General features: G+C 40.1%; 1 protein-coding gene across 1 annotated transcript in view; it reads left to right on the top strand.

Moving 5' to 3' along the window:
- The window catches only part of LOC133551263 (kinase suppressor of Ras 2-like), a 73,101-nt gene that overhangs the window by 27,994 nt on the left and 19,674 nt on the right, over window positions 1-25,433 (top strand). The window contains exon 2 of the mRNA XM_061897780.1: window positions 10,533-10,677. Coding sequence (XP_061753764.1) covers window positions 10,533-10,677 — 145 coding nt within the window. The remainder of the gene's footprint in view (window positions 1-10,532; window positions 10,678-25,433) is intronic.

The raw sequence follows: 25,433 nt of genomic DNA, 5'->3' as shown, positions 1-25,433 counted from the left end.
TAGTTAAGCTAACTTGATTTTGGCTATGGTAACATTTTTCTAATAGTCTTGTTTATATTATAAATTTGATATTTAATTGATGCTAAGTTAATGTGTTGGGGCTGTTGCGGATGTCACCATTATTTCTAATGTGTACATTTGTTCTACGTTTGGCCAAAGTAAAACAAAGAACACTATCTAAAGTTGTCGTTATTTTGAAGTTATCATGCCATGATTTTGCCAGTCCAGCCCATGTGGTAATAGATTTTCCTCCATGCGGCCCTAAGCTAAAATGAGTTTGACACCCTTTCTTTAAGATCATTCAGGAATACAGCTGTCTGTGGTTTCATGTTGACATCTGTCTGTGGTTTCTTAATTTATTTCTTATTATTTAAATTTTTTATGTTCTTTATTTTACTCGTTGGGGCAAAAAACGAAGTTGATCTGTTTGACAATTAATGTCAATTATGTGTCTGTAAATCAATAAAAAAATGTCTTAGTAGATACTGATGTTGCAATATGTCTGGACAATTTTACTTATGTAGCGCCAATTCAAACTAAAGTGTTGTACAAATATATTTTTGGAATTTCTAAGGTGTAGAACCTCGACACCAGAGGTTTTATATATTGCTTTTGATGGATATCTACTGTAAAAAGGTCTGTTTGAGGTCAGTCAAGTCTTTGAGGAAGATCAAGAAAGTGTTATTGAATTCAAAGCTTGAATCACTGATTACAGAGCCTATTCAGTCAAAATGCACTGACCTTGGGGTGTAAATATTATGAGTTTGTTGCTCAATTTTCTGTCTGGGCCCCACCCCCTATCCCCTGGCAGGTGCCACAATGTGGCTGTGTCAGCAAGCGCTAGGAACAATTGCAGCAGCGGCGGCAGGTTCTGCCTGGCTGTGCTTTGTCAGACAGGCTGCTACCGGGACTCTTCTGCTCTGCTCTCCTGGCTGACACACTGGCTGTCACTCATCCCCTCACAGCATTAGGCCGTTGCCATGGTGTCATTTAGCTCGCCTGACAGGTGGGCTCTGACGCCATTTCTCTGCCCACCATCACGACCACCACCCACCTCCAAGCCGCACGTCAATTGCTGCTTTCTCCATCCTGCACCAAACATAATATGTAAGAAGCCTGTTCCTGTGGTAGTTTGTTGTTGTGCACCTGCTTTCAACCTAAATGCCACCTCACTGATATTACTGAGGGACAAGGGGACTTCTCACTTTAGTTGTTTACAAAAGAAACCAATGAGTCAAAAGCTCTGAAAAAATAGAAAACAATGACAATGCTCACCCTGTTTTGTTGCTGTGAAAAGATGCATGATGACATTTGTACGTGGCCTTGTGTTTTTGTCAGAGCTCTGTGTTTCACATGCATGGGAAAATCCCACTGAAATGTTGCTGACGATTCAGAAGAGGGGTTGCTAGGTAACCTGACGTCACAGCACCACAGTCGAGCACAGCAAGGCTGAAACAGAGGGCCAGATCATTAGCCACTGAGCTACCTTTGGACGTTTTGTTCCATCCAGGTGCCCAGAAACATCAGTTTGTTTGCATGTAGAGTGAAAATAGAAAGCTCCAGCCTGTGAGAGAATGAGGAAGTAGGTTGGAGGAAGAAGTTGCCTGTGTTTCCGCCTACCTCTAGAAGGAGCTGTTTTTACCAGGTGGCTTCAGTCAACAGTCATGCACGTAACTAAGGCCAGTTCAAAGTAGGCTGCAACATGACGGAACAGTATATCTCCATTTTTTAATTGATTTGAAATCATGTCATCCAATTCCTTTACAGTTGCAAGTTCAATGTAAAACCGTATGTTTGGAGATACATGCTTAGGCTAATGAATGAGAAAGTGTGTCGAGACCAGGGCTATACAACAGGTGGCCAAATCAGGCCTGGGAATGACAACAGACCGACCCGCGAATTCAGTTAAAAAAACTTGGACGAGACTAACATATTCCCTAATAACACCATATAGGTGTCATATATTGTAAATCAGTGATTCTCAAACTGTGTGGTATGCGGGCTTCATCTAGCTGAGGTACTCCAAAGATTGTGCCAATAATTTAATTTGATTCATTATTTAAGTGCAGTGTTTTATTTTCCAATATAAAACATGTTGTTACTGTTCAAACTGTTTAAAGTTACAATGGCCAAAAATATTAAATACAGTTGTTAAATACAACTTCTACCATGTTTTTTAATGAATACGTAGGTCTACTATGCTGCTGTGTTTTAATTTTGGTCATTATGGTGGTACTTGGAGAGCCAAGTGTTTTCTGAGGTGATACTTGGTGGAAAAAAGTTTTAGAACCACTGCTGTAGATGATCTCCGACTAGCTTTTGCACTCCTAAAAACTAGTCCCAAAAAACAGCAGAGTGCTCCTGTTGCATACATAAGGCTATTTTTATAACCTAATTTAGTAACACTGACAATATAGACACATATCAGTTGTCTATTACAGAAAATGCTGTTTCTCCGCAATGTAAAGGGAAGTCTGGCACCCAGGTTCTTACATTTCTGGAAGCGTAACCCCTAGAAATATTTAGTTCAATAGCCTTGGTCTAAACCTTTGACAGGGATTGTGTATCCAAAAGTATGGATTTGTAAATATGATAATTGTCAGTTATTACTGACAGGATTATTTATGTAGCACCAATTCACAATACAAGTTATCTCAAAGCCCTTTACCCTTGCAGCTAGGGCATCGTTTGAATCTGAACGATTCCGTTTATGGTTCATCATTTTAGTTCCGGTTCCTAATAGTTCTCAAATCCGATTCTTAAATATGAAGGGTCATCATAAAAACAGTTTTTTCTACACAATTAATCTATAGGTATTTCATAATATTAGTCTTTGCACGATAAAACAGCGTTTTTTGTTGTTGTTTCTTTTCAAAATTAATCTACACTTTTGAACGCTTCTGAGCACTTTCCCCGGTTGTTATAGTCATGCGACCTGCTGCTACTTCTTTGTTGTTCAGCAGCTTTTTCATCAGTTAGGCATGGTAATTAGAATTTAGAGAATCTGAGCAGCCCAATACTCAACTCCTAATCCTACTGTAACTTGCAGTGGGTCTAGAACCCTGCTCCTTGTGCATTAAAGGGAACCAAGTGAACCCCTCATGAGCAAGCACATGGCGACTGAGGCAAGAAAGAAAACTTCCTTTTGGGAAAGACCTACATGGGGTCGTCGTCTGTCTCAATAGGATGTGATGAGATACAGACAGTAGAGGGACTGAGGGGTCATCGGAAAAGAGAACACAAGATAGAGACGTTTGGTTTAGCAATATGAACCATGAAAAGTTTTCTGCTAAAGATACATTTTCGATGCTGTGGCGGACACTAGGACCCAGGTCTCACACCCGGTAGACCTGAGGGGTCTGGCTTAAAAGGTTCAGGCACGCAATTGTTGGTTTCCAATCCTATGACCTGGAGGCACTGCCGGGTTTCAGTAAATACCGTATTTTATTTTCATAACGAATGCTGTGCTCCTGTAATCGGGATGCAGTTGATTTCCTGTTCCAAATTTTAGTCTTCTCTCCAATTCATATCTGCAATTGATCTGCAGTTCATATTTTGTCCGTTAGCTGTAGATATCCCTGTTGTTCAGCAATGCTTCCTGACGACATAAAGATTTACTTTGCTGTTGACACTACTAGATATTTTTGGCAAATTAAACACTTGGCTTTCCTGAACAAAAACTAAGCTTTTAGTTTATGTTATGAAAATTGACAATGAAGAAAATGGTAGATTGGAGCAACAATTACAATGTTTCTTACGAGGACTTAACATGACGTTAGTTTTTTTTTGCACAACCAGATATTTAGGCTAAGCAGCCACAAACGAACACAAACCTACCAATACAATCACTTGTCCTTTCTTTACTCTTAATTCTGCTCTCATAGACTATTATGGTAGAAAATAAACTTGACTGAGTCATGGAAAGTTTCTTAAACAAATCAAATGTTCAAACAAAATATTTTACAAAGTGATCGTTGCAAACACAAGCATGTCCGATTGTATTCCACAAGATAATGAAAGTGTTTTTTATGAGTCATTTCCTTCGACGCACTTATGTTTTTTCCCTGACTATTACTTTTTTGAACCACTTCTTTCAGGACCCTGAGAGCTCTTTCGTGCATCAAGTGTTCATTCAAGGCGAAGGCAACATATCGTAATATATATCGTATATTGCGATATGGCCTAAAAATATCGCGGTATTAGAAAAAGGCAATATCGCCCAACCCTAACTCTGGGGTCTCCGTTGTGGTATTTTAGGCTTCATAATGCGCCACACATTTTCAATTGGAGACAGGTCTGAACTACAGGCAGGCGAGTCTAGTATCCGCACTCTTCTACTATCAATAAATCAATCAATCAATGTTTATTTATATAGCTCTAAATCACAAATGTCTCAAAGGACTGTACAAACCATTACGACTACGACATCCTCGGAAGAACCCACATAAGGGCAAGGAAAACTCACACCCAGTGGGCAGGGAGAATTCACACCCAGTGGGAGGCCAGTGACAAGGCTGACAATGAGAAACCTTGGAGAGGACCTCAAATGTGGGCAACCCCCCCCCCCCCCTCTAGGGGACCGAAAGCAATGGATGTCGAGCGGGTCTAACATGATACTGTGAAAGTTCAATCCATAGTGGCTCCAACACAGCCGCGAGAGTTCAGTTCAAAGCGGATCCAAGACAGCAGCGAGAGTCCCGTCCACAGGAAACCATCCCAGGCGAGCGGTCCATCCTGGGTCCCGACGAGCTGTCCATCCTGGGTCTCGACTCTGGACAGCCAGTACTTCATCCATGGTCATCGGACCGGACCCCCTCCACAAGGGAGGGGGGGGACATAGGAGAAAAAGAAAAGAAGCGGCAGATCAACTGGTCTAAAAAGGAGGTCTATTTAAAGGCTAGAGTATACAAATGAATCCACACTGTTGTAACAAGTGACTTGGTATTGTCTTGCTGAAATAAGCAAGGGCGTCCATGATAACGTTGCTTGGATGGCAACATATGTAGCTCCAAAACCTGTATGTACCTTTCAGCATTAATGGTGCCTTCACAGATGTGTAAGTTACCCATGTCTTGGGCACTAATACACCCCCATACCATCACAGGTGCTGGCTTTTGAACTTTGCGCCTATAACAATCCTGATGGTTCTTTTCCTCTTTGGTCCGGATGAATCGACGTTCATCGTTTCCAAAAAACAATTTGAAATGTGGTCTTGTCAGACCACAAAACACTTTTTATCAGTCCATCTTAACTAAGCTCGGGGCCAGAGAAGCCGGCGGCGTCTCTGGGTGTCGTTGATAAATGGCTTTGGCTTTGCATAGTAGTTTTAACTTGCACTTACAGATGTAGCGTCAAACTGTAGTTACTGACAGTGGTTTTCTCAAGTGTTCCTCAGCCCATGTGATGATATCCTTTACACACTGATGTCGCTTTTTGATGCAGTACCGCCTGGGGGAACGAAAGTCGTCTATATCATCGCTTATGTTCAGTGATTTGTACGGATTCTCTTAACCTTTTGATGGTGTTACGGACCGTAGATGGTGAAATTCCTAAATTCTTTGTAATAGACCGTTGAGAAATGTTGTTCTTAAACGGTTTGACAATTTTCTCACACATTTGTTTACAAAGTGGTGACCTTCGCCCCGTCCTTGTTTGTGAATGTCTGAGCATTTTACGGAAGCTGTTTTTATACCCAATCATGGCACCCACCTGTTCCCAATTAGCCTGCACACCTGTGGGATGTTCCAAAAAAGTGTTTGACTAGCATTCCTCAACTTTATCCGTATTTATTTCCACCTTTCCCAACTTCTTTGTCACGTGTTGCTGTGTACCACAAGATAGAGCCCAAGTTGTACACATACCACAGTTTGAAAAACATTTTTTCCATTCGTTCCGCCTATAAGTGTGGGTGGCACCTTGGGTGGCACCTTGGGTGGCCTGTTAGATTGTAGGGGTGGCATGTGCCACCCCCAAGGCAAGCCAATGCAACCAGTTGGCCGAGGTGGGGGCGTGGTTAAATAAGTTCAGGTGCGCAATATAGAGGCGCCTTTTACCACTTCCTGGTCAGTGTACTGATGTTTTGGAATGCTACTGCCCCCATAGTTTACTATCCTTCCATCCATTTTTACCGCTTGTCCCTCCCGGGGTGGCAGGGGGGTGCTGAAGCCTATCCCAGCTTTACTTGCGCAGAAATTGTATATTAAACATTGTGTTAATTTGGCTGAATAGTGGCAGGCAGTTCCCACAAAGATCATTTATCTCATTTTATTCCTCTTTCTATCTCCTTCAATGTGTTTGACCTCCACTAAGTATGCTTTCTGTGAGCTGTCACAAAGTCGTTAGTCTTTTTTTCTTACTATACACATCCCAAGGCTGCTCTTTCTCAGAGCACTATCTGTACAAGGTTTTCTTTTTGATCACACTTGTGCCTATCACTGAAAGAGTTGAATGAGCAGTACTCAACATTTGTATGCACTCGAGAGGGGTATGGCTGGTGGAAGAGGTAGACTGTGTTGTACTGCTCATCTGAAGGTGCCGCCTTCTGTAATGGACCCATGCAGATAGACTGCATGATAAGGGGGACACACAATCCTGCTGCAATGCTATACTGCATTGTTCATTGTAATACTTACTCACTGCTGCACTTTACTACTTACTCACTGCTGCACTTTACACAGGTTTGGATGCATTTGGGGAACATAGTTGTCCATTTGATAATTTTTCCCCTCCAGAACTTATATTTGTATTCGCTTCATTTGATTAAAAAAACTAAATAAAATTGCACAGTGTTTTTGATTTAAAATGTTTTGTTCTGTAATAGAGCTGTTGACTCAAAACACTTGCATTTCAAATCAACGTCGCACTCACCTCACACTCCCTTTCTTTCTTTCCATGGTTTGAAAAACATAGTCATGTCCTTCTCTCGCTCTAAGCTAATGCTAACAAGTAAGACTGGATCTTTTGTGTACATTTTACAGGGTTCATTGCTACACCAACTAATGGCGGGGATGGTTGTATCTCAAATTTTTGCTTGCAACTTAAAGGGGAACTGCGCTTTTTTTTTCGAATGTTGCTTATCATCCACTATCAATATGTAAAACAAGCTCACATACTGGATGTTTTTCAGTTTTTTTATGCATTCTAAATACTAAATGAGTGCGGGCAAAAGTCTGCATATAACTGGAGCCAGTGTGCTCAAAAAACATCTAAACACCACCATCAAGGTTTTATATACATGATTAATGTAAATATGTAAAGTAGTAACATACAAATTAAGAACAATAGGAGGGAATAGAACAGTGGTTCTTAACCTGGGTTCGATCGAACCCTAGGGGTTCGGCAAGTCAGCCTCAGGGGTTCGACAGGGCCTCTGCCAGGTCAAGACACACCCGACTCATCGTATGAAAAAAAACTTCTCCCTATCGGCTTTATGGATACGGCAACAGCAGAAGTCAGACTGATTTGGATGTGTGTAATTTGTTGTGAGTTCATGCACTGTGTTGGTTTTGTTTTTTGAACAAGGTAATGTTGATGCACGGTTCATAAATTTGTCTTGAATTAAAAAAAAAAACTAAACATTTTATTTTTCACTGAAGAAGGGTTCGGTGAACGCGCATATGAAACTGGCGGGGTTCGGTATCTCAAACAATGTTAAGAACCACTGGAATAGAAAAAAAAAAAGGAAGACAGAGGGGAAATTGTGGGGACAAAAGGGGAATAAGACAGAGAGACAAAAACAACAACAGCAAACACAATATCAACAACAACAACAACAATATAGCAACATCAGCAAATACGATATGTACAAATATGATGGTAAAACAGATGGTAAAGAAGCAGTTAGCACAATAAATAATAATACGGAAATGACAATGAGCATTTTTCTTTGACAAAATCACTGATTACTACTCACTGCAGACTTTATGAGAGCCAACACACACATCACCTAATGTAACAATGTTTGCTCTCTGGGATGCCGACTTTTAGGCTGTTGATATATTCCCGTTTGGATGAAGAATGACTCATAATCCTTGCGAAGAAAAAAGGTGGGTTGGAACCAATTCTCTTTTCGTGTCTTTCTTGCCATGTCTGGGTCTAAATTGGCTGGCAAAGTTGACTAACTTGTTGGGATATGTCGTCATCCTTCTACTATCCAGATGAGAGATGAATTCTTATGATCGAGAAAAAACTTTCACAAGCTCTGAGGCGAGGAAGCAGCTCACCATCTGATGACGTCAACTCAGCAGCGTAAACTGGTTACCTCGCTGTGATCACGGCACCACAAAAATTAGCGCTTATAATAACGAAAGCTGTGTCTCAGTTCGGTGTCTGCATCTTTCCAAGGACCCAGCCCATTCAGTCGACAAAGTGTGGGTCCTGGCGAGAGTCCTCTTGCAGCAATTGGAGCATTATGACTTGGGACGGTCTAGCCTACGGGACACTTCCTGGCTATGTCTGTTGTGCCGCCCTTACATTCACGTCACGTATCTGCTGCACAGTCGCGTGAGGTTGAATAATGACAAAGTTAAGAGAATATTGTGAAATCGTTTTTTTGTGTTCTAAAGTTAAAGTTAAAGTTCCAATGATTGTCACACACATACTAGGAGTGGTGAAATGGGTCTTCTGCATTTGACCCATCCCCTTGTTCACCCCCTGGGAGGTGAGGGGAGCAGTGGGCAGCAGCGGTGCCGTGCCCGGGAATGATTTTTGGTGATTTAACCCCCAATTCCAACCCTCGATGCTGAGTGCAAAGCAGGGAGGTAACAGGTCCCATTTTTAAAGTCTTTGGTATGACTCGGCCAGGGTTTGAACTCACAACCTACCAATCTCAAGGCGAACAGTCTAACCACTAGGCCACTGAGTAGGCTCTCTTGATTCTTTACCTTATTTTAGAGGAAGGGGCTATGATCTACCAGCACCGCCGGCAATTGATTTTCCTGCGGTTGGAGCCAACCGATCATTTGAGATGGTTGTCATAAATTTGCATCATGTGTTGACCAGCATTCTAAAGCTGTTATTCCTAGCTATTAGTTCATAATGGATTTATTTTTATGCATGTGAATGGTTGTTGTCATGGGACATGTCCCTCTAAAAAAAATCCCGAAGATGTCCCAGAAAGAGTCCTCACGGTCTATCCATACATCAACACAATACAATCTTATTTAGCAGTTATTTTATTAATAATTGATTCGTAATTTATGTACGTTTCTAATTTTGTCAAATTGGTTGCATTATATCCAGTAACAGTAAATATCGGGATCTCCTAATATTATTATCATATAATTTTTTGCAATAAAGGCAGAGGAAATTAATCACAACAAATGCAGATTCAGCACATGAGTTTATTAATTTATCAAGGTTATAAAAAACACTTTGTTTTTAAATGAACATCCAAACTGGTACCATACGTGTTTTATGTCAGTTATTTTTGCTCTGTTGTTGTCCAAGTCCATTTGGATTATTCTGCACAGCAAAAAAAAAAAAAAATTGAACAAATGATTACAGTTATCATAAATAGAAGTAAACATTTTCAAATAACATGCAACTGTACACAAAACACAGCAATAACTAATATTGTTACAGTCATGCACACGTTTAAAATTCTTCACTATTCCGGCCACACATTGACAGAACATTATTTAGTTAACTTTTAGCGGTTTAAAAAAGTAAATGAAAAGATATAAGAGCTATACTTACATTTCAATTTCGCTCTTCTCGCGCCACACGATGCTGCCATGTTGAAACTTATTTTCAGAGTTGAGTCCACAAAGGATTTCAAAATATAAAAGTATGCAAAGTGTACACGGATGCAACCTTTATGCTAATGGGACAAAATAACACATTTGTCGGCTGGATTTAGAGGAAACTTGGAACTTTTTTTAATTGGTACAGCCTTTGCGCACCACTATGATGTCAGCACTACACATATGCGCACTCTGAAGAATGCAGCCGCTGAATTTAGACACATTTAATATCACTAATACTTGGTTAATAGTTAGGTCAAAAGATGTAATGAATACAGTATTGTTAATTGTTTTGGGATCGTTATTTAGAGGGCTTTATGGGTGGAATAGAGGACTTTCCATTGACTACATTGTTAGCGGACTTTTATTTATGCTTACTTACAAGTTAGAATACATTCAAAAAAAGAAAAACATATGGTCTTGTCTCATAAAAATGGTGAATTATAGGCAAAAAACCCCCAACACTGCAGTTCCCCTTTAAAACAAACTTGAGAGACAACTCTTATCTCAAAACTCTGTTATACAATCTAATCTTTTTCATTAGTGGGCTGTACCTAATAATTTTCCCAGTGAGTGTTTTGGAAAAATATATCTTACTCTGTGGGAGCAATGAGAAATTAGGTCAAACAAACGCTGCAGGTATGTTGAGTTGTGTTGTTACAGCAGGTTTGTTGAGTTCAGAATGGAAAAGCTAATATGTATTGACAAGGATGTCCAGCTCTCAGCTCTTGGGAGCCTCTTAGCTTGCTGCCCCTTCCATCCACACATGTCCTCTATTGCTCCCTGCAGGTGAAGCTGGTGAAATACATCTGTAAACAGCTGCAGTGCAAGCTTAAAGTGCCAGAGACAGAGAGGCCTGAGGCCTTGGACAGCTACCCCCGTTTGCGAGACTGGCTTCGCACCATTAACCTTCGACCAGAACTTATCGAGGTAGGTCACACTCACGCTCTTTACAGTCATTGCAAATTGCATATTTAAAATCCAATGGCGAAATGTGGAAATCATTATAGTGCTGACATACTCCGCGAGCGAGCTTGTTGCTCTGTGGAGCACGATGCGGTTTGATGAGGTTACCACCTGCGTACGGAACTCCATGAAATATCATTATCGTTAGAAAAACCCATATCAGGTCTGATCCAATATCTCAGTTTCATGCCAATATCAACTGGCCAATATTTTTGGACCTCTATAATTATAGTAGTGGTGCATTTTGTGGCAAATGTTCAGCCTTTTGTGTGTAGTGGCGCAGCAGTGGGGCCCTATTTGTTTCCATAAAACTCTGTATGTGTATTCATAATGTGTATTTTTTAGTCAAATTAAGTTCAATTAAAGAGACCCGAAAATAATAATTATTCATTTTTCTATACTTACCAAGTTCACTTCATTAGGATATCCAGATGCTCCATATGGGTAACTGGCAGCACCAAAACCTGCACCAATGCCCCAATACAACATATAGAAGACATAATGTAATGAAAACATGTAAGTTGCCATGGAAATACATTTTTTTGCTGTACTTTTAATGTGCTGTATCTGTAATTAATATGCAACCAAAAATATTTTTACATTAAATTATTTGTGTATGATGGCAAATGTTGTGTTTCTGACTGCAATATTGTTCAATTAAGGAGCTACTTTTGTGGCTCGACCTCTGCGAGGTTGTGTGTCTTTGCAGCAGCTTCTTTAGCAGCAGGCGGCTTCGTAGGCTGTCATAGTGATGCTGGCGTTTCAGGTGGCTGATAAGGTTTGATATGTTGCAGCTCAATTTTTTTCTCTTTTTTCAAGCTGTTTGCAAAACATTTAGTGCAAGTAGTATGCCCTCCGTCTTCCTCTGATACAGGGAAGAAGTCCCACACGACTGATGCCATGTTTGTTTCCAGTGAGCTCAAGGGGTGTTCATGACAAGTTCAGAAGAAAAGGAGCGCTTGATTTGCTCACCTTAACCCACTTACAGCACAGTTTGGGTAATCTCGCCTAATTAGAGCGTTTAAAAAAAAAAAAAAAAAGTCATCGTAGCAATTTAAAAAATGTTATCAGATTTATAAGTGTCATATAGGTGCGATAATTATCAGTTTGATATTTATTGTACACCCATCTTTATAATACACCTAATTAGTTACTACCTTATCAACAAACCCTGTTTCCATATGAGTTAGGAAATTGTGTTAGATGTAAATACAAACGGAATACAATGATTTGCAAATAATTTTCAACCCATATTCAATTGAATATGCTACTAAGACAACATATTTGATGTTCAAACTGATAAACCTTTTTTTGTTGTTGCAAATAATCATTAACTTTAAAATTTGATGCCAGCAACATGTGACAAAGAAGTTGGGAAAGGTGGCAATAAATACTGTTAAAGATGACAAATGCTCATCAAACACTTATATGGAACATCCCACAGGTGTGCAGGCTAATTGGGTACAGTTGGGTGCCATGATTGGGTATAAAAGCAGCTTCCATGAAATGCTAAGTAATTCACAAACAAGGATGGGGTGAGGGTCATCACTTTGTAAGCAAATTGTCGAACAGTTTTAGAACAACATTTGTCAATGAGCTATTGCAAGGAATTTAGGCATTTGACCATCTACGGTCTGTAAAATCATCAAAAGGTTCAGAGAATCGGGAGAAATCACTGCATGTAAGCGATGATATTACAGCCTTTTGATCCCTCAGGCGGTACTGCATCAAAAACCGACATCACTGTGTAAAGGATATCACCACATGGGCTCAGGAACACTTCATAAAACCACTGTCAGTAACTACAGTTGGTTGCTACATCTGTAAGTGCAAGTTAAAACTACTATGCAAAGCCAAAGCCATTTATCAACGACACCCCGAGACGCCTCCGGCTTCTCTGGCCCCGAGCTTAGCTAAGATGGACTGATAAAAAGTGGAAAGGTGTTCTGTGGTCTGACGAGTCCACATTTCAAATTATATTTGGAAACAGAGGATTTGGTATCCTCCAGAACAAAGAGGAAAATAACCATTCGGATTGTTATCGGCGCAAAGTTCAAAAGCCAGCATCTGTGATGATATGAGGGTGTATTAGTGCCCAAGGCATGGGTAACTTACACATCTGTGAAGGTACCATTAATACTGAAAGGTCCATACAGGTTTTGGAGCAACATATGTTGTCATCCAAGCAACGTTATCATGGACGCCCCTGCTTATTTCAGCAAGACAAGTGTTACAACAGCGTGACTTTGTAAAAAAAAAAAGAGTGCGGGTACTTTCCTGGCCCGCTTGCAGTCCATACATGTCTCACGTCGGAAATGTGTGGCGCATTATGAAGCGTAAAATACGACAGCGGAGACCCCGGGCTGATGAACGACTAAAGCGCTACATAAAACAAGAATGGGAAAGAATTCCATTTTCAAAGCTTCAACAATTAGTTTCCTCAGTTCCCAAACGTTTATTTAGTGTTGTTAAAAGAAAAGGTGATGTAACACAGTGGTGAACATGCCCTTTCCCAACTACTTTGGCATGTGTTGTAGCCATGAAATTCTAAGTCAATTATTATTTGCAAAAAAAAATAAAAGTTTATGAGTTTGAACATTAAATATCTTGTCTTTGTAGTGCATTCAATTGAATATGGGTTGAAAAGGATTTGCAAATCATCGTATTCCGTTTATATTTACATCTAACACAATTCCACAACTCATATGGAAACGGGGTTTGTACATCAAATACATCAATTCAAAATAATAAAGCAGTGTTTATCCAAGATGGCGGCGCCCGGACGGGCTGCGCTCTCGAGGAGCTCCTGCTAAAGATGGAACATTTGGCAGAAATACCGGACAATTCCACAAACTTTATGGCTGGCTCACATCGTGGTCACTCCGTGATCACGTACGACCGCCAGACACTTCTGGATATGGACATATCGGGCCGTTTTGGACTGATAGACGCGGGCGTGCTAAACATGCTAACTAGCATGGGAATACGTCGGCGGCTACATCCAGCGGCCTGTGAAGCAGGGGAGTATAGTAGCAGCGGGGGCCGTCTACGGAGCAGACGCCAGCGGTGTGATCGGAAACGCGGATGCCGAGCGGGGCTAAAAACAAAGCAGAAGGCTAATCCCCACAGAACACCACTTTCCTCCATCCCGAAGACGGATTTAGATGGAAAATGCGAGACTACTGGTCTAGGTAAGGAGTCTGTTAAATTAGAACAAGTTTTTTCTGCTTTGAGTGTTTCAGAGTTGGACATGTGTTTTACTGAGGTGGCTAACTATGATGCGTGCAGTTTATCAAAGCAACAAACAAACAATCGGAAAATCCCCGTTACTGAGGTGGCTAACCATGATGCGTGCAGTTTATCAAAGCAACAATCAAACAATCGGAAAATTCCTGTCGTATCAATTCCTAGATATGGTCGTAACTATACTAAATGCACTGGGCATAATAAACACAACATTATTAATATTGCTACTACGGATAATTTGATCAAAAACTCCCTAAAACAGCCCACTACCTATAATATAGGTTTTTTAAACATAAGATCATTGTCTCCTAAAACGTTGTTAGTTAATGATATTATCAGAGACAACAATCTTAACGTCATCGGTCTCAGCGAAACCTGGCTTAAACCAAACGACTTTTTTGCGCTAAATGAGGCATGTCCTCCTAACTTTACACATGCGCGTATTGCCCGTCCGCTCAAAAGGGGTGGGGGGGTCGCACTAATATACAACGAAGACTTTAACCTTAGTCCTAACATAAATAATAAATATAAATCGTTTGAGGTGCTTACTATGAGGTCTGTCACACCGCTGCCTCTACACCTGGCTGTTATCTACCGCCCCCCAGGGCCCTATTCGGACTTTATTAATGAATTCTCAGAGTTCGTTGCTGATCTAGTGACACACGCCGATAATATAATCATAATGGGGGACTTTAATATCCATATGAATACCCCATCGGACCCACCGTGCGTAGCGCTCCAGACTGTAATTGATAGCTGTGGTCTCACACAAATAATAAATGAACCCACGCATCGCAACGGTAATACGATAGACCTAGTGCTTGTCAGGGGCATCACCGTTTCCAAAGTTACGATACTCCCGTATACTAAAGTATTGTCCGATCATTACCTTATAAAATTCGAGGTTCAGACGCATGTTCGTCAAACTAATAATAATAATAACTGCTATAGCAGCCGCAACATTAATACAGCCACAACGACAACTCTTGCTGACCTACTGCCCTCGGTAATGGCACCATTCCCAAAGTATGTGGGCTCTATTGATAACCTCACTAACAACTTTAACGACGCCCTGTGCGAAACCATTGATAACATAGCACCGCTAAAGTTAAAAAAGGCTCCAAAAAAGCGCACCCCGTGGTTTACAGAAGAAACTAGAGCTCAGAAATTATTATGTAGAAAGCTGGAACGCAAATGGCGCACGACTAAACTTGAGGTGCACCATCAAGCATGGAGTGATGGTTTAATAACTTATAAACGCATGCTTACCTTAGCTAAAGCTAAATATTACTCAAATCTCATCCACCGTAATAAAAACGATCCTAAATTTTTGTTTAGTACGGTAGCATCGCTAACCCAACAAGGGACTCCTTCCAGTAGCTCAACTCACTCAGCTGATGACTTTATGCAATTCTTTAGTAAGAAAATTGAAGTCATTAGAAAGGAGATTAAAGACAATGCGTCCCAGCTACAACGGGGTTCTATTAACACTGACACAATTGTATATACGGCGGATACTGCCCTCCAAAATAGTTTCTCTCGTTTTGAGGAAATAACATTAGAGGAATTGTTACAACGTGTAAATGGAATAAAACAGACAACATGTTTACTTGACCCTCTTCCTGGGAAACTGATCAAGGAGCTCTTTGTATTATTAGGTCCATCAGTGCTAAATATTATAAACTTATCACTCTCCTCGGGCACTGTTCCCCTAGCATTCAAAAAAGCGGTTATTCATCCTCTTCTTAAAAGACCTAACCTCGATCCTGACCTCATGGTAAATTACCGACCGGTGTCTCACCTTCCTTTTATTTCAAAAATCCTTGAAAAAATTGTTGCGGAGCAGTTAAATGAACACTTAGCGTCTAACAATCTATGTGAAACCTTTCAATCCGGTTTCAGGGCAAATCACTCCACGGAGACAGCCCTCGCAAAAATGACTAATGATCTATTGCTAACGATGGATTCTGATGCGTCATCTATGTTGCTGCTCCTCGATCTTAGTGCTGCTTTCGATACCGTCGATCATAATATTTTATTAGAACGTATCAAAACACGAATTGGTATGTCAGACTTAGCCCTGTCTTGGTTTAACTCTTATCTTACTGATAGGATGCAGTGTGTCTCCCATAACAATGTGACCTCGGACTACGTTAAGGTAACGTGTGGAGTTCCCCAGGGTTCGGTCCTTGGCCCTGCACTCTTCAGCATCTACATGCTGCCGCTAGGTGACATCATACGCAAATACGGTGTTAGCTTTCACTGTTATGCTGATGACACCCAACTCTACATGCCCCTAAAGCTGACCAACACGCCGGATTGTAGTCAGCTGGAGGCGTGTCTTAATGAAATTAAACAATGGATGTCCGCTAACTTTTTGCAACTCAACGCCAAAAAACCGGAAATGCTGATTATCGGTCCTGCTAGACACCGAACTCTATTTAATAATACAACTCTAACATTTGACAACCAAACAATTAAACAAGGCGACACGGTAAAGAATCTGGGTATTATCTTCGACCCAACTCTCTCCTTTGAGGCACACATTAAAAGCGTTACTAAAACGGCCTTCTTTCATCTCCGTAACATTGCTAAAATTCGCTCCATTCTGTCCACTAAAGACGCTGAGATCATTATCCATGCGTTTGTTACGTCTCGCCTCGACTACTGTAACGTATTATTTTCGGGTCTCCCCATGTCTAGCATTAAAAGATTACAGTTGGTACAAAATGCGGCTGCTAGACTTTTGACAAGAACAAGAAAGTTTGATCACATTACGCCTGTACTGGCTCACCTGCACTGGCTTCCTGTGCACTTAAGATGTGACTTTAAGGTTTTACTACTTACGTATGAAATACTACACGGTCTACCTCCATCCTATCAGTACTCTGGAATACCCTCCCGGTAACAGTTCGCGATGCCACCTCAGTAGAAGCATTTAAGTCTCACCTTAAAACTCATTTGTATACTCTAGCCTTTAAATAGACTCCCTTTTTAGACCAGTTGATCTGCCGTTTCTTTTCTTTTTCTTCTATGTCCCACTCTCCCGTGTGGAGGGGGTCCGGTCCGATCTGGTGGCCATGTACTGCTCGCCTGTGTATCGGCTGGGGACATCTCTGCGCTGCTGGTCCGCCTACGCTTGGGATGGTTTCCTGCTGGCTCCGCTGTGAACGGGACTCTCGCTGCTGTGTCTTGGATCCTCTTTGGACTGGACTCTCGCGACTGTGTTGTATCCATTGTGGATTGAACTTTCACAGTATCATGTTAGATCCGCTCGACATCCATTGCTTTCCTCCTCTCTAAGGTTCTCATAGTCATCATTGTCACCGACGTCCCACTGGGTCATTATTGTCACCGATGTCCCACTGGGTATGAGTTTTCCTTGCCCTTATGTGGGCCTACCGAGGATGTCGTGGTGGTTTGTGCAGCCCTTTGAGACACTAGTGATTTAGGGCTATATAAGTAAACATTGATTGATTGATTGATTGTTTTTCAACTTTTCTGAGCCAAGGCACATTTTTTTCATTAAAAAAAATCTCGAGGCACACCACCAGCAGAAAACATTAAAAAAGGAAACAGTCGATATTTACACTAAAAAATTGTTCTCGCAATTGTTGGATATGAATTCAAACCATAACCAACCATGCATCACTAAAGCTCTTGTCTCAAAGTAGGTGTACTGTTACGACCTGTCACATCACGCCATGACTTAGTTGGAGTTGTTTGGTGTTTTCCTGTGTGTAGTGTTTTAATTCTTGTCTTGCCCTCCTAATTTGTTATTGATTGTCATGTCATGTATAGATGTACTTTGTGAACGCTGTCTGCTGCTCCACACACTGTAAGTCTTTGCTGTTTTCCAGTATTCTGTTTTTGTTTACTTTGCTGCCAGTTCAGTTTTAGCTTCGTTCTGCATAGCCATCCCTTAGCTTCAGTGCCTTTTCTTAGCGGCACATGCATTTTGTTTATTTTTGGTTTAAGCATTAGATACCTTTTTACCTGCACACTGCTTCCCACTGTCTTCTGCATATTGTTATCACGACAAACCATGTTCCCAACATCTACAAAGCAATTAGCTACCTGCTGCCAACTACTGATATGGAAGAGTATTATACGGTTACTCTGCCGAGCTCTAGACAGCATAGACACTCAACAATGGCACATTTGCGGATTATAATTATCGTATTTTTCGGAATATAAATCGCAGTTTGTTTTCATAGTTTGGCCAGGGCTGCGACTTATACTCAGGAGCGACTTATGTGTGAAATTATTAACACATTACCGTAAAATATCAAATAATATTATTTAGCTCACTCACGTAAGAGACTAGACGTATAAGATTTCATGGGATTTAGCAATTTGGAGTGACAGATTGTTTGGTGAACGTATACCATGTTCTATATGTTATAGTTATTTGAATGACTCTTACCATAATATGTTACGTTAACCTACCAGGCACATTCTCCGTTAGTTATTTATGCGTCATATAACGTACACTTATTCAGCCTGTTGTTCACTATTCTTTATTTATTTTAAATTGCCTTTCAAATGTCTATTCATGGTGTTGGGTTTTATCAAATAAATTTCCCCAAAAAATGCGACTTATACTCCAGCGCGACTTATATATGTTTTTTCCTTCTATATTATGCATTTTCGGGAGGTGCGACTTGTACTCCGAAAAATATGGTACTGGTTTGCAAAAAATATTTTCATCCCAATTAGGTGAAATTACATAATCTCCACGGCACACCAGACAATATCTCACTGTACACTGATTCAAAGATCTAATTTTTGTCAGACCGCAGATATAGATTTAAGTTACAGTAAGTGCCTTTTAAAAAAAAAAAAAAAAAAAAAAAAAAAAATCAACACCGTGTTGCAATGACAGACGAGTGAAAGTTGTTGAAAATGTGACAATAATACAAATTTTTTTTAAATCTACTCCTTGTTCATGTTTATATTCTTGTTCTCTTTTACTCCTACAGAAGACGTGTTTTATTGTACAGAACATTTATTAAACATTCAAACATCACAGAAAATGCAGGTCCAGGAAGTGACGTGATTTTCGCTCGAGTAGTGACACGTAGTTAGCCATGCAGTGCTAGTTTTGTAAATCTAAAATTAAGGCTGACTTGTGCACGTGTCATTCTCCCTCCTTCATATGACCGCCATTAGAGTTTAATCATTAATGTATTAAGATTACATCTAATAAAAAGATTCATGTAATAATTGAACAAACAAACTTGTAGCATCCATGTCTTTACTAAGTGGCTCACCAATACAACAAAATATTTGAGTGTTTATTGAACTAATGAAACAAACTATGGATTTTTTACATTTTGGAATGTCTAATATTGATATGGTTAAGATATTTTCTCAACAAAAACAATTGAACTAATGACAAACTAAGTATGTTGAATATATTTTCTTAACAAAAGCAATAAATGTGTGGTACAGTCATTATTTTTTTAGTTTAGAGCATCTTAATAGACAGGAACCTCTGGTTGGTTTTCTTTCATTTTTACAGAATTTCTATGTAAGAAATGCCTTCCAAAGAATCTTGAACTCAGGCTGATATTTTTCAATTCTTATATCTTGTTTTACCTCACTGGGATCCCTGAATGTGACGTAAGATAGGAAGTGCTACATAAACGTATGTCTCCATTGGTGGGCTCGTTCTCACATACAGAATTTCCTCAAGCATGTACCACAACAGTTTAGAAGATGTTGTCCAGAATGCGCACACCAAATATTTAGCTTGTCCAAACCTTGTTGTGCAGGAATTCTCTTAAAAAAGAGAATTCCTGCAGCAGAGTTCCTGCATTATCTTCTAGCTGCAGCTTACTCTTTTTACAGGGCATACCTGAAAGAAATACATCTTTCATTTTCACTTCCCTCTCTTAATAGTTAGTCATTACTCAACATTATTCATCATATTTTACTGCAAACATTTCTCCCTTACTTTCCTTCCTGTGCAGCTGCAAACGGTCAGCTTCTGTATGTTTTTCTTTTTCTTGCATTCTCTTGTGTTGTGACCTCACTGTAACATGATCATTTAGGATGTTTCTGTTGCCTGTAATAGTTTTTTTTTTTTTCATGTTTCACCAATTTTAATATAAGTTAATCATTCAAGCTCTGAATGACTTAGCATGAATTAGTTTTTGAAGCCCTTTGGTGTATTTCACATGACTGCGATCTACACTATATTGCCAAAAGTATTTGGCCACCCATCCAAATTATTAGAATCAGGTGTCCTAATCACTTGGCCTGGCCACAGGTGTATAAAATCATGCACTTAGGCATGGAGAATGTTTCTTCAAACATTTGTGAAAGAATCGGCCGCGCTCAGTGATTTCCAGCGTTCACCTGTCATAGGATGCCACCTGTGCAACAAATCCAGTCGTAAAATTTCCTCGCTTCTACATATTCCAAAGTCAACTTTTGGCTTTATTATAAGAAAATGGAAGAGTTTGGAAACAACGGCACCTCAACCACAAAGTGGTAGGCCACGTAAACTGTCAGCAGACGCTGAAGCGGATGGTGAAAAGAGGTCGCCTACTTTCTGCACAGTCAGTTGCTACAGAGCTCCAAACTTAATGTGACCTTCCAATTACAAGTACAGTTTGCAGAGAGCTTCATGGAATTGGTTTCCATGGCCGAGTAGCTGCATCCTAGCCATTCATCACCAAGTCCAATGCAAAGCGTTGGATGCAGTGGTGTAAAGCACGTAGCCACTGGACTCTAGAACAGTGGAGACTCCTTCTCTGGAGTGATGAATCACTCTTTTCCATCTGGCAATCTGATGGACGAGTCTGGGTTTGGAGGTTACCAAAGGCGGAGAAGACCACAACAACAAACAAAATGAGACTATCGCTAAAAAGCAGCCTACTGTGGTGGAATCATTTACATTAGGTATGTATGATGACACCTTGTATGATAAGAAAGAAGCACAATTGAAAACATTTACTACAACAGTCGCTCCGCAAATTAAAAATTGTGGCGCATGCACAATGAAAAAGCCTGCGATTATCTACTTACTGAAACTAGCCGCTTGTCAGCCAGGTGACTTAAAATAAATACAGCCTCAGCCAGAGGAGATTGGTGTTTGTGATCGGCATTAATCACCAAAGGCGATAACGTACTTTGATTGGTGGCCGATCGAGCGGCACATCCCTAATTATCTCTTAAAGCTCATATAGTAATCTTGAAAAGGTTTCAAAATAGAAGTTTCAGTGTAAACGTGCATAAAAATTGAAAATTGTAATCAGTATTTAGAAATAAATTAATGAATCTCCCCAAATACAACAATGTTTTTCTGTATTTTATACTGTACATGAGAAAACAAATTAACTCTCACACTCGTTGGGGAAGATGGCATTATAACAACACTTTTATTATTTTTTTGAGTTTCAATAGTTCATATTGTTTTACTATGATAGTTCCCCCTAACTTGCTACATTTAGTACAGTTGCACAATTGAATGTGATTTAACACATGAGCTAAGGTGCATCCGGGGAAATAAGTACCCCATGTTTCATGTTCAAGCCTTCTTCCAAAAAAAAAAAATTACATACGTACGTAAGCATTTGCATCCTTTGCCATAAGGCTCAACAATGAGCTCAGTTTGTCATGTCTTGTGGATCATGTTTTGTTTAGTTATGTTCTGTTTTGCTTAAGACTCCATTGTTTCCCGTTTTTGCCCTTTCTTGTTTGCTTTGTTTCCATGTCAACCCATTAGTTTTCACTTGTCCCCAAGTCACGCACCTGTTTTCACTAATCATGTAACTATTATTTAAACCGAAAGTTGCCAGGATGTCAGCCTGGCGACTTTACCTCTGATACACTCCATAGTTATGCTTCTTGCCATGCCACGTCAGTTTTTGTTTCTTCATGCCACAGTTATCGAGTTTTGTTTCATGTTCATAGTTTCTGCCCTTGTGCAAGTTTTTGTTCATTAGCCAAGTTTTTGTATTTCAGCCTTGTGCGCGCCTTTTGTTCCTTTTTTTATAGCAATTAATAAATATGTCCTTACCATCACGCCTTGCCTGCGCCAACTTTCCTTTGCCTTGCAGGAAAACTAACCCCAAAGTCCACGCATTGACACAGGTGAATCTTGATGTTTGTACAGCCTTGTTATGCACTGTATGTACCGTATAGCAAATTGTTTTGCCTCTTTAAAAGGGTAATATTATGACTTTTTTCTACATTTAAAACCCTTCCTTGTGGTCTGCATAACATTAAATGGTGGTCCTTTTTTTAATGGTGGTTCTTTTTTGTATGTGCATGGATTGTTTTACAGACAGTTTTGAAGCTGCTTTTTTTACCCTCTCTTCAGATTGCGCAGTTTGTGGGCGGGTCTTATTTACATGCCTCCAGTTTGACAGCGTCTTCTCACAGCCATCTTTGTTGTAGTTTTCAGTGCTTCCATTGTGAGTCTACTGACCGATATAAATGAGAACTTTAGAGTACTTTGTATTAGAAATGGCAACAGTGGAGGATGCATGCACATGTGCGAGCCAGTCTGCCCTTCAACAAAAGGATAGTAAAAAAGGAGCTTATTGACGACAGCACAGACTACATTTAAAGAAGCGCGCATGGCGCTCTGGATACTTTTATACCATATATGGATAATCCGGGGACATTTTTCCCAACCAGTGATGTCACACGTTGTTCAAATTCCAAACATGGCTCCGCAATGCCTCCAGGGTTTGATTTGAAATTTTCAGGACTTAAGCAGATCCCAAATACCAGTGTCAGGCCGTGTGTTTCCCACCGAGGCCTTCAGTGATGTCCGACTTCAATGATTACCTCTCAATATACCATATTTTATGTCCCCACATGACCATTTCTGGAAGAATACTATACAGGAAAACATTTGTCCAATCATAAAATATGCAGACGAGGTGTGTTGGCGGAGTTCTTAAAGTTTACTCCTCAAGGTGCTCATCAAAAAAATCCCGCCGGCATTGCTAAACGCGGCTACTGCTTACGCTCTTCACCACTTTGGCATGCTGGGAAATAGAGTTCTCATGTTACCTATCTCATGACATCACAATATATATCTGTCTCAGGCCATCAAGAAGGCCTTACTGACAACAACTCGTGATCTGATTGGCTATCGCAACTGTCTGTCATTTGTATGTGGCCGTTCACTTACAGACGCCAGCTTTGTTGATTCTGAAGGCTTCAGGCTGATTTGGTAGCTAGCTGAATTCTGATTGGATAAAAACTCTAGAACCTATAAACAACAGTGCTGAAAATAGCATAGTATGACATGAAGGGAATATGAATACTTTAGATATTTAGGGAAAAAAAAAATACTTTTATCTTTAATTATGATCATGATTTTGGGTTATTTTAGGCCAGTAGATAAGGCCTTGTTGGCCCTGATGGCACACCACTGCCAAATACACAACAGCAAGTACTCGGTACCAACAGGTAAGAAAAGTTGGTTTTGCATTACAGGGCACCTTTAAAGACAAAACTGCTCACTTTTGAATGAAACTGTCAGAGAGTATTTCACATTACATATGTGTATGGTTGATTTAGTGCAGCAGGCCTCATAAAGATAATGTTGTTCTCACATTTACTTTTAGATACTGTACACCAGTCACCAGGGCTATTTACTGTACCTACATTGTTCTGGGGCCACATTTATAGAAAGCTAAGAATTGAGCTGCCAAACTTCTCCTTTCACCATTATTCTTAATTTGAGAAACAAGCAAGAAACCGGTGTTCACTGCACAGGATGCTGAGTCTCAAAAGTGTAAAATGTCAACGCAAAAAATTGCCAAACCTTAAATTTTATTTCCCCAAATTATGTTTTAAATATCAATCAATCAATCAAAGTTTATTTATAAAGTCTTTATCACACGTGTCTCAAAGGGCTGCACTAGCCCACAACGACATCCTCAGCTCAGATCCCACATCAGGGCAAGAAAAAACTCAACCCAATGGGACATAATGAAAAACCTTTGAGATGAGGGGACCCTCCCGGGCGACTGGTGCAATAGACGTCGAGCGGATCTAGCTAATAGTGTGAGTGTCCAGTCCATAGTGAGGTCGGCAGGGGATTATCTTGAATGGAGACAAGTCAGCAGCGCAGAGACGTGCCCAACTGATGCAGGGTGATGGTGCACCCCAGGTCCCGACTTTGAACACCTAGCGCAACATCTGTGGTCACCTGATAACCTCACCACGCAGGGGAGGGGGGGCAGAGCAGAAAGGAGACGGCAGATCAACTGCTCCAAAATGGGGGTCTATTTAAAGGCTAGCGAATACAAATTAGTTTTAAGATGGGACTTAATTTCTTCTACTGAGGTAGCATCTCTTAACTGTTACCGGTAGGGCATTCCAGAGTACTGGAGCCCGAATAGAAAACCCTCTATAGCCCACAGACTTTTTTTGGGCTCTGGTAATCACTAATAAGCCGGAGTTCTTAGAACGCAGAGATTATTTTGGATGGCAATATCCGTCGTCCAAACATTCGTATCTGTGTAAAAAGAACCCAGTTGTAGCTTGGAGGCCTTGTCTTTAATCTTATTTCTTATGAGTTACATTTTCTTATTAAAGAAATTCATAGAGTCATCTGATGAGTGGGTGGAGCTACTGGGGGGAGTCTTTTGTTGGGTTAGCAATGCTACTGGACTAAACAAATGTTTAGGATCGTTTTTATTGAAGCACATTCACCCATTCACACACTGATGGCGGGAGCTGCCATGCAAGGCCCTGACCACGACCACGAGCAAGGGTGAAGTGTCTTACTCAAGGACACAGCGGACGTGACTAGGTTGGTAGAAGGTTGGGATCGAACCAGGAACCCTCAGGTTGCTAGCACGGCCACTCTCCTAACCGCTCCAGCCGTGCTCCAATCACCCTATCACAAAAAAATTAGAGTTGTACAAATTTTTGAAAACTCAAGACAGTCGTGACATTGTTCTTTACAATAGTATGTAAACTTTTGATTGCGATTTTATATGTATAAGTTGCTGAATATATATATATGTATATGTAAAAAAAATATATATATATATGATATATATATGTATATATGTGTATATATATATATATATAAAAAAATATATATATATGTATATATGTACATACATATATATATATATATATATATATATATATATATATATATATATATATGTGTGTGTGTGTGTGTGTGTACAAACCCCGTTTCCATATGAGTTGGGAAATTGTGTTAGATGTAAATATAAACGGAATACGATGATTTGTAAATCATTTTCAACCCATATTCACTTGAATATGCTACAAAAGACAACATATTTGATGTTAAAACTGATAAACATTTTTTTTTTGTGCAAATAATCATTAAATTTAGAATCTGATGCCAGCAACACGTGATAAAGAAGTTGTGAAAGATGGCAATAAATACTAATTAAGTTGAGGAATGCTCATCAAACACTTTTTTGGAACATCCCATAGGTGTGCAGGCTAATTGGGAACAGGTGG

Source organism: Nerophis ophidion, linkage group LG04 (assembly GCF_033978795.1).
Source record: "Nerophis ophidion isolate RoL-2023_Sa linkage group LG04, RoL_Noph_v1.0, whole genome shotgun sequence".
Classification (NCBI taxonomy): Eukaryota; Metazoa; Chordata; class Actinopteri; order Syngnathiformes; family Syngnathidae; genus Nerophis; species Nerophis ophidion.
Note: the sequence above shows the minus strand (reverse complement) of the source record. Positions and strands in the feature narration are given on the sequence as shown.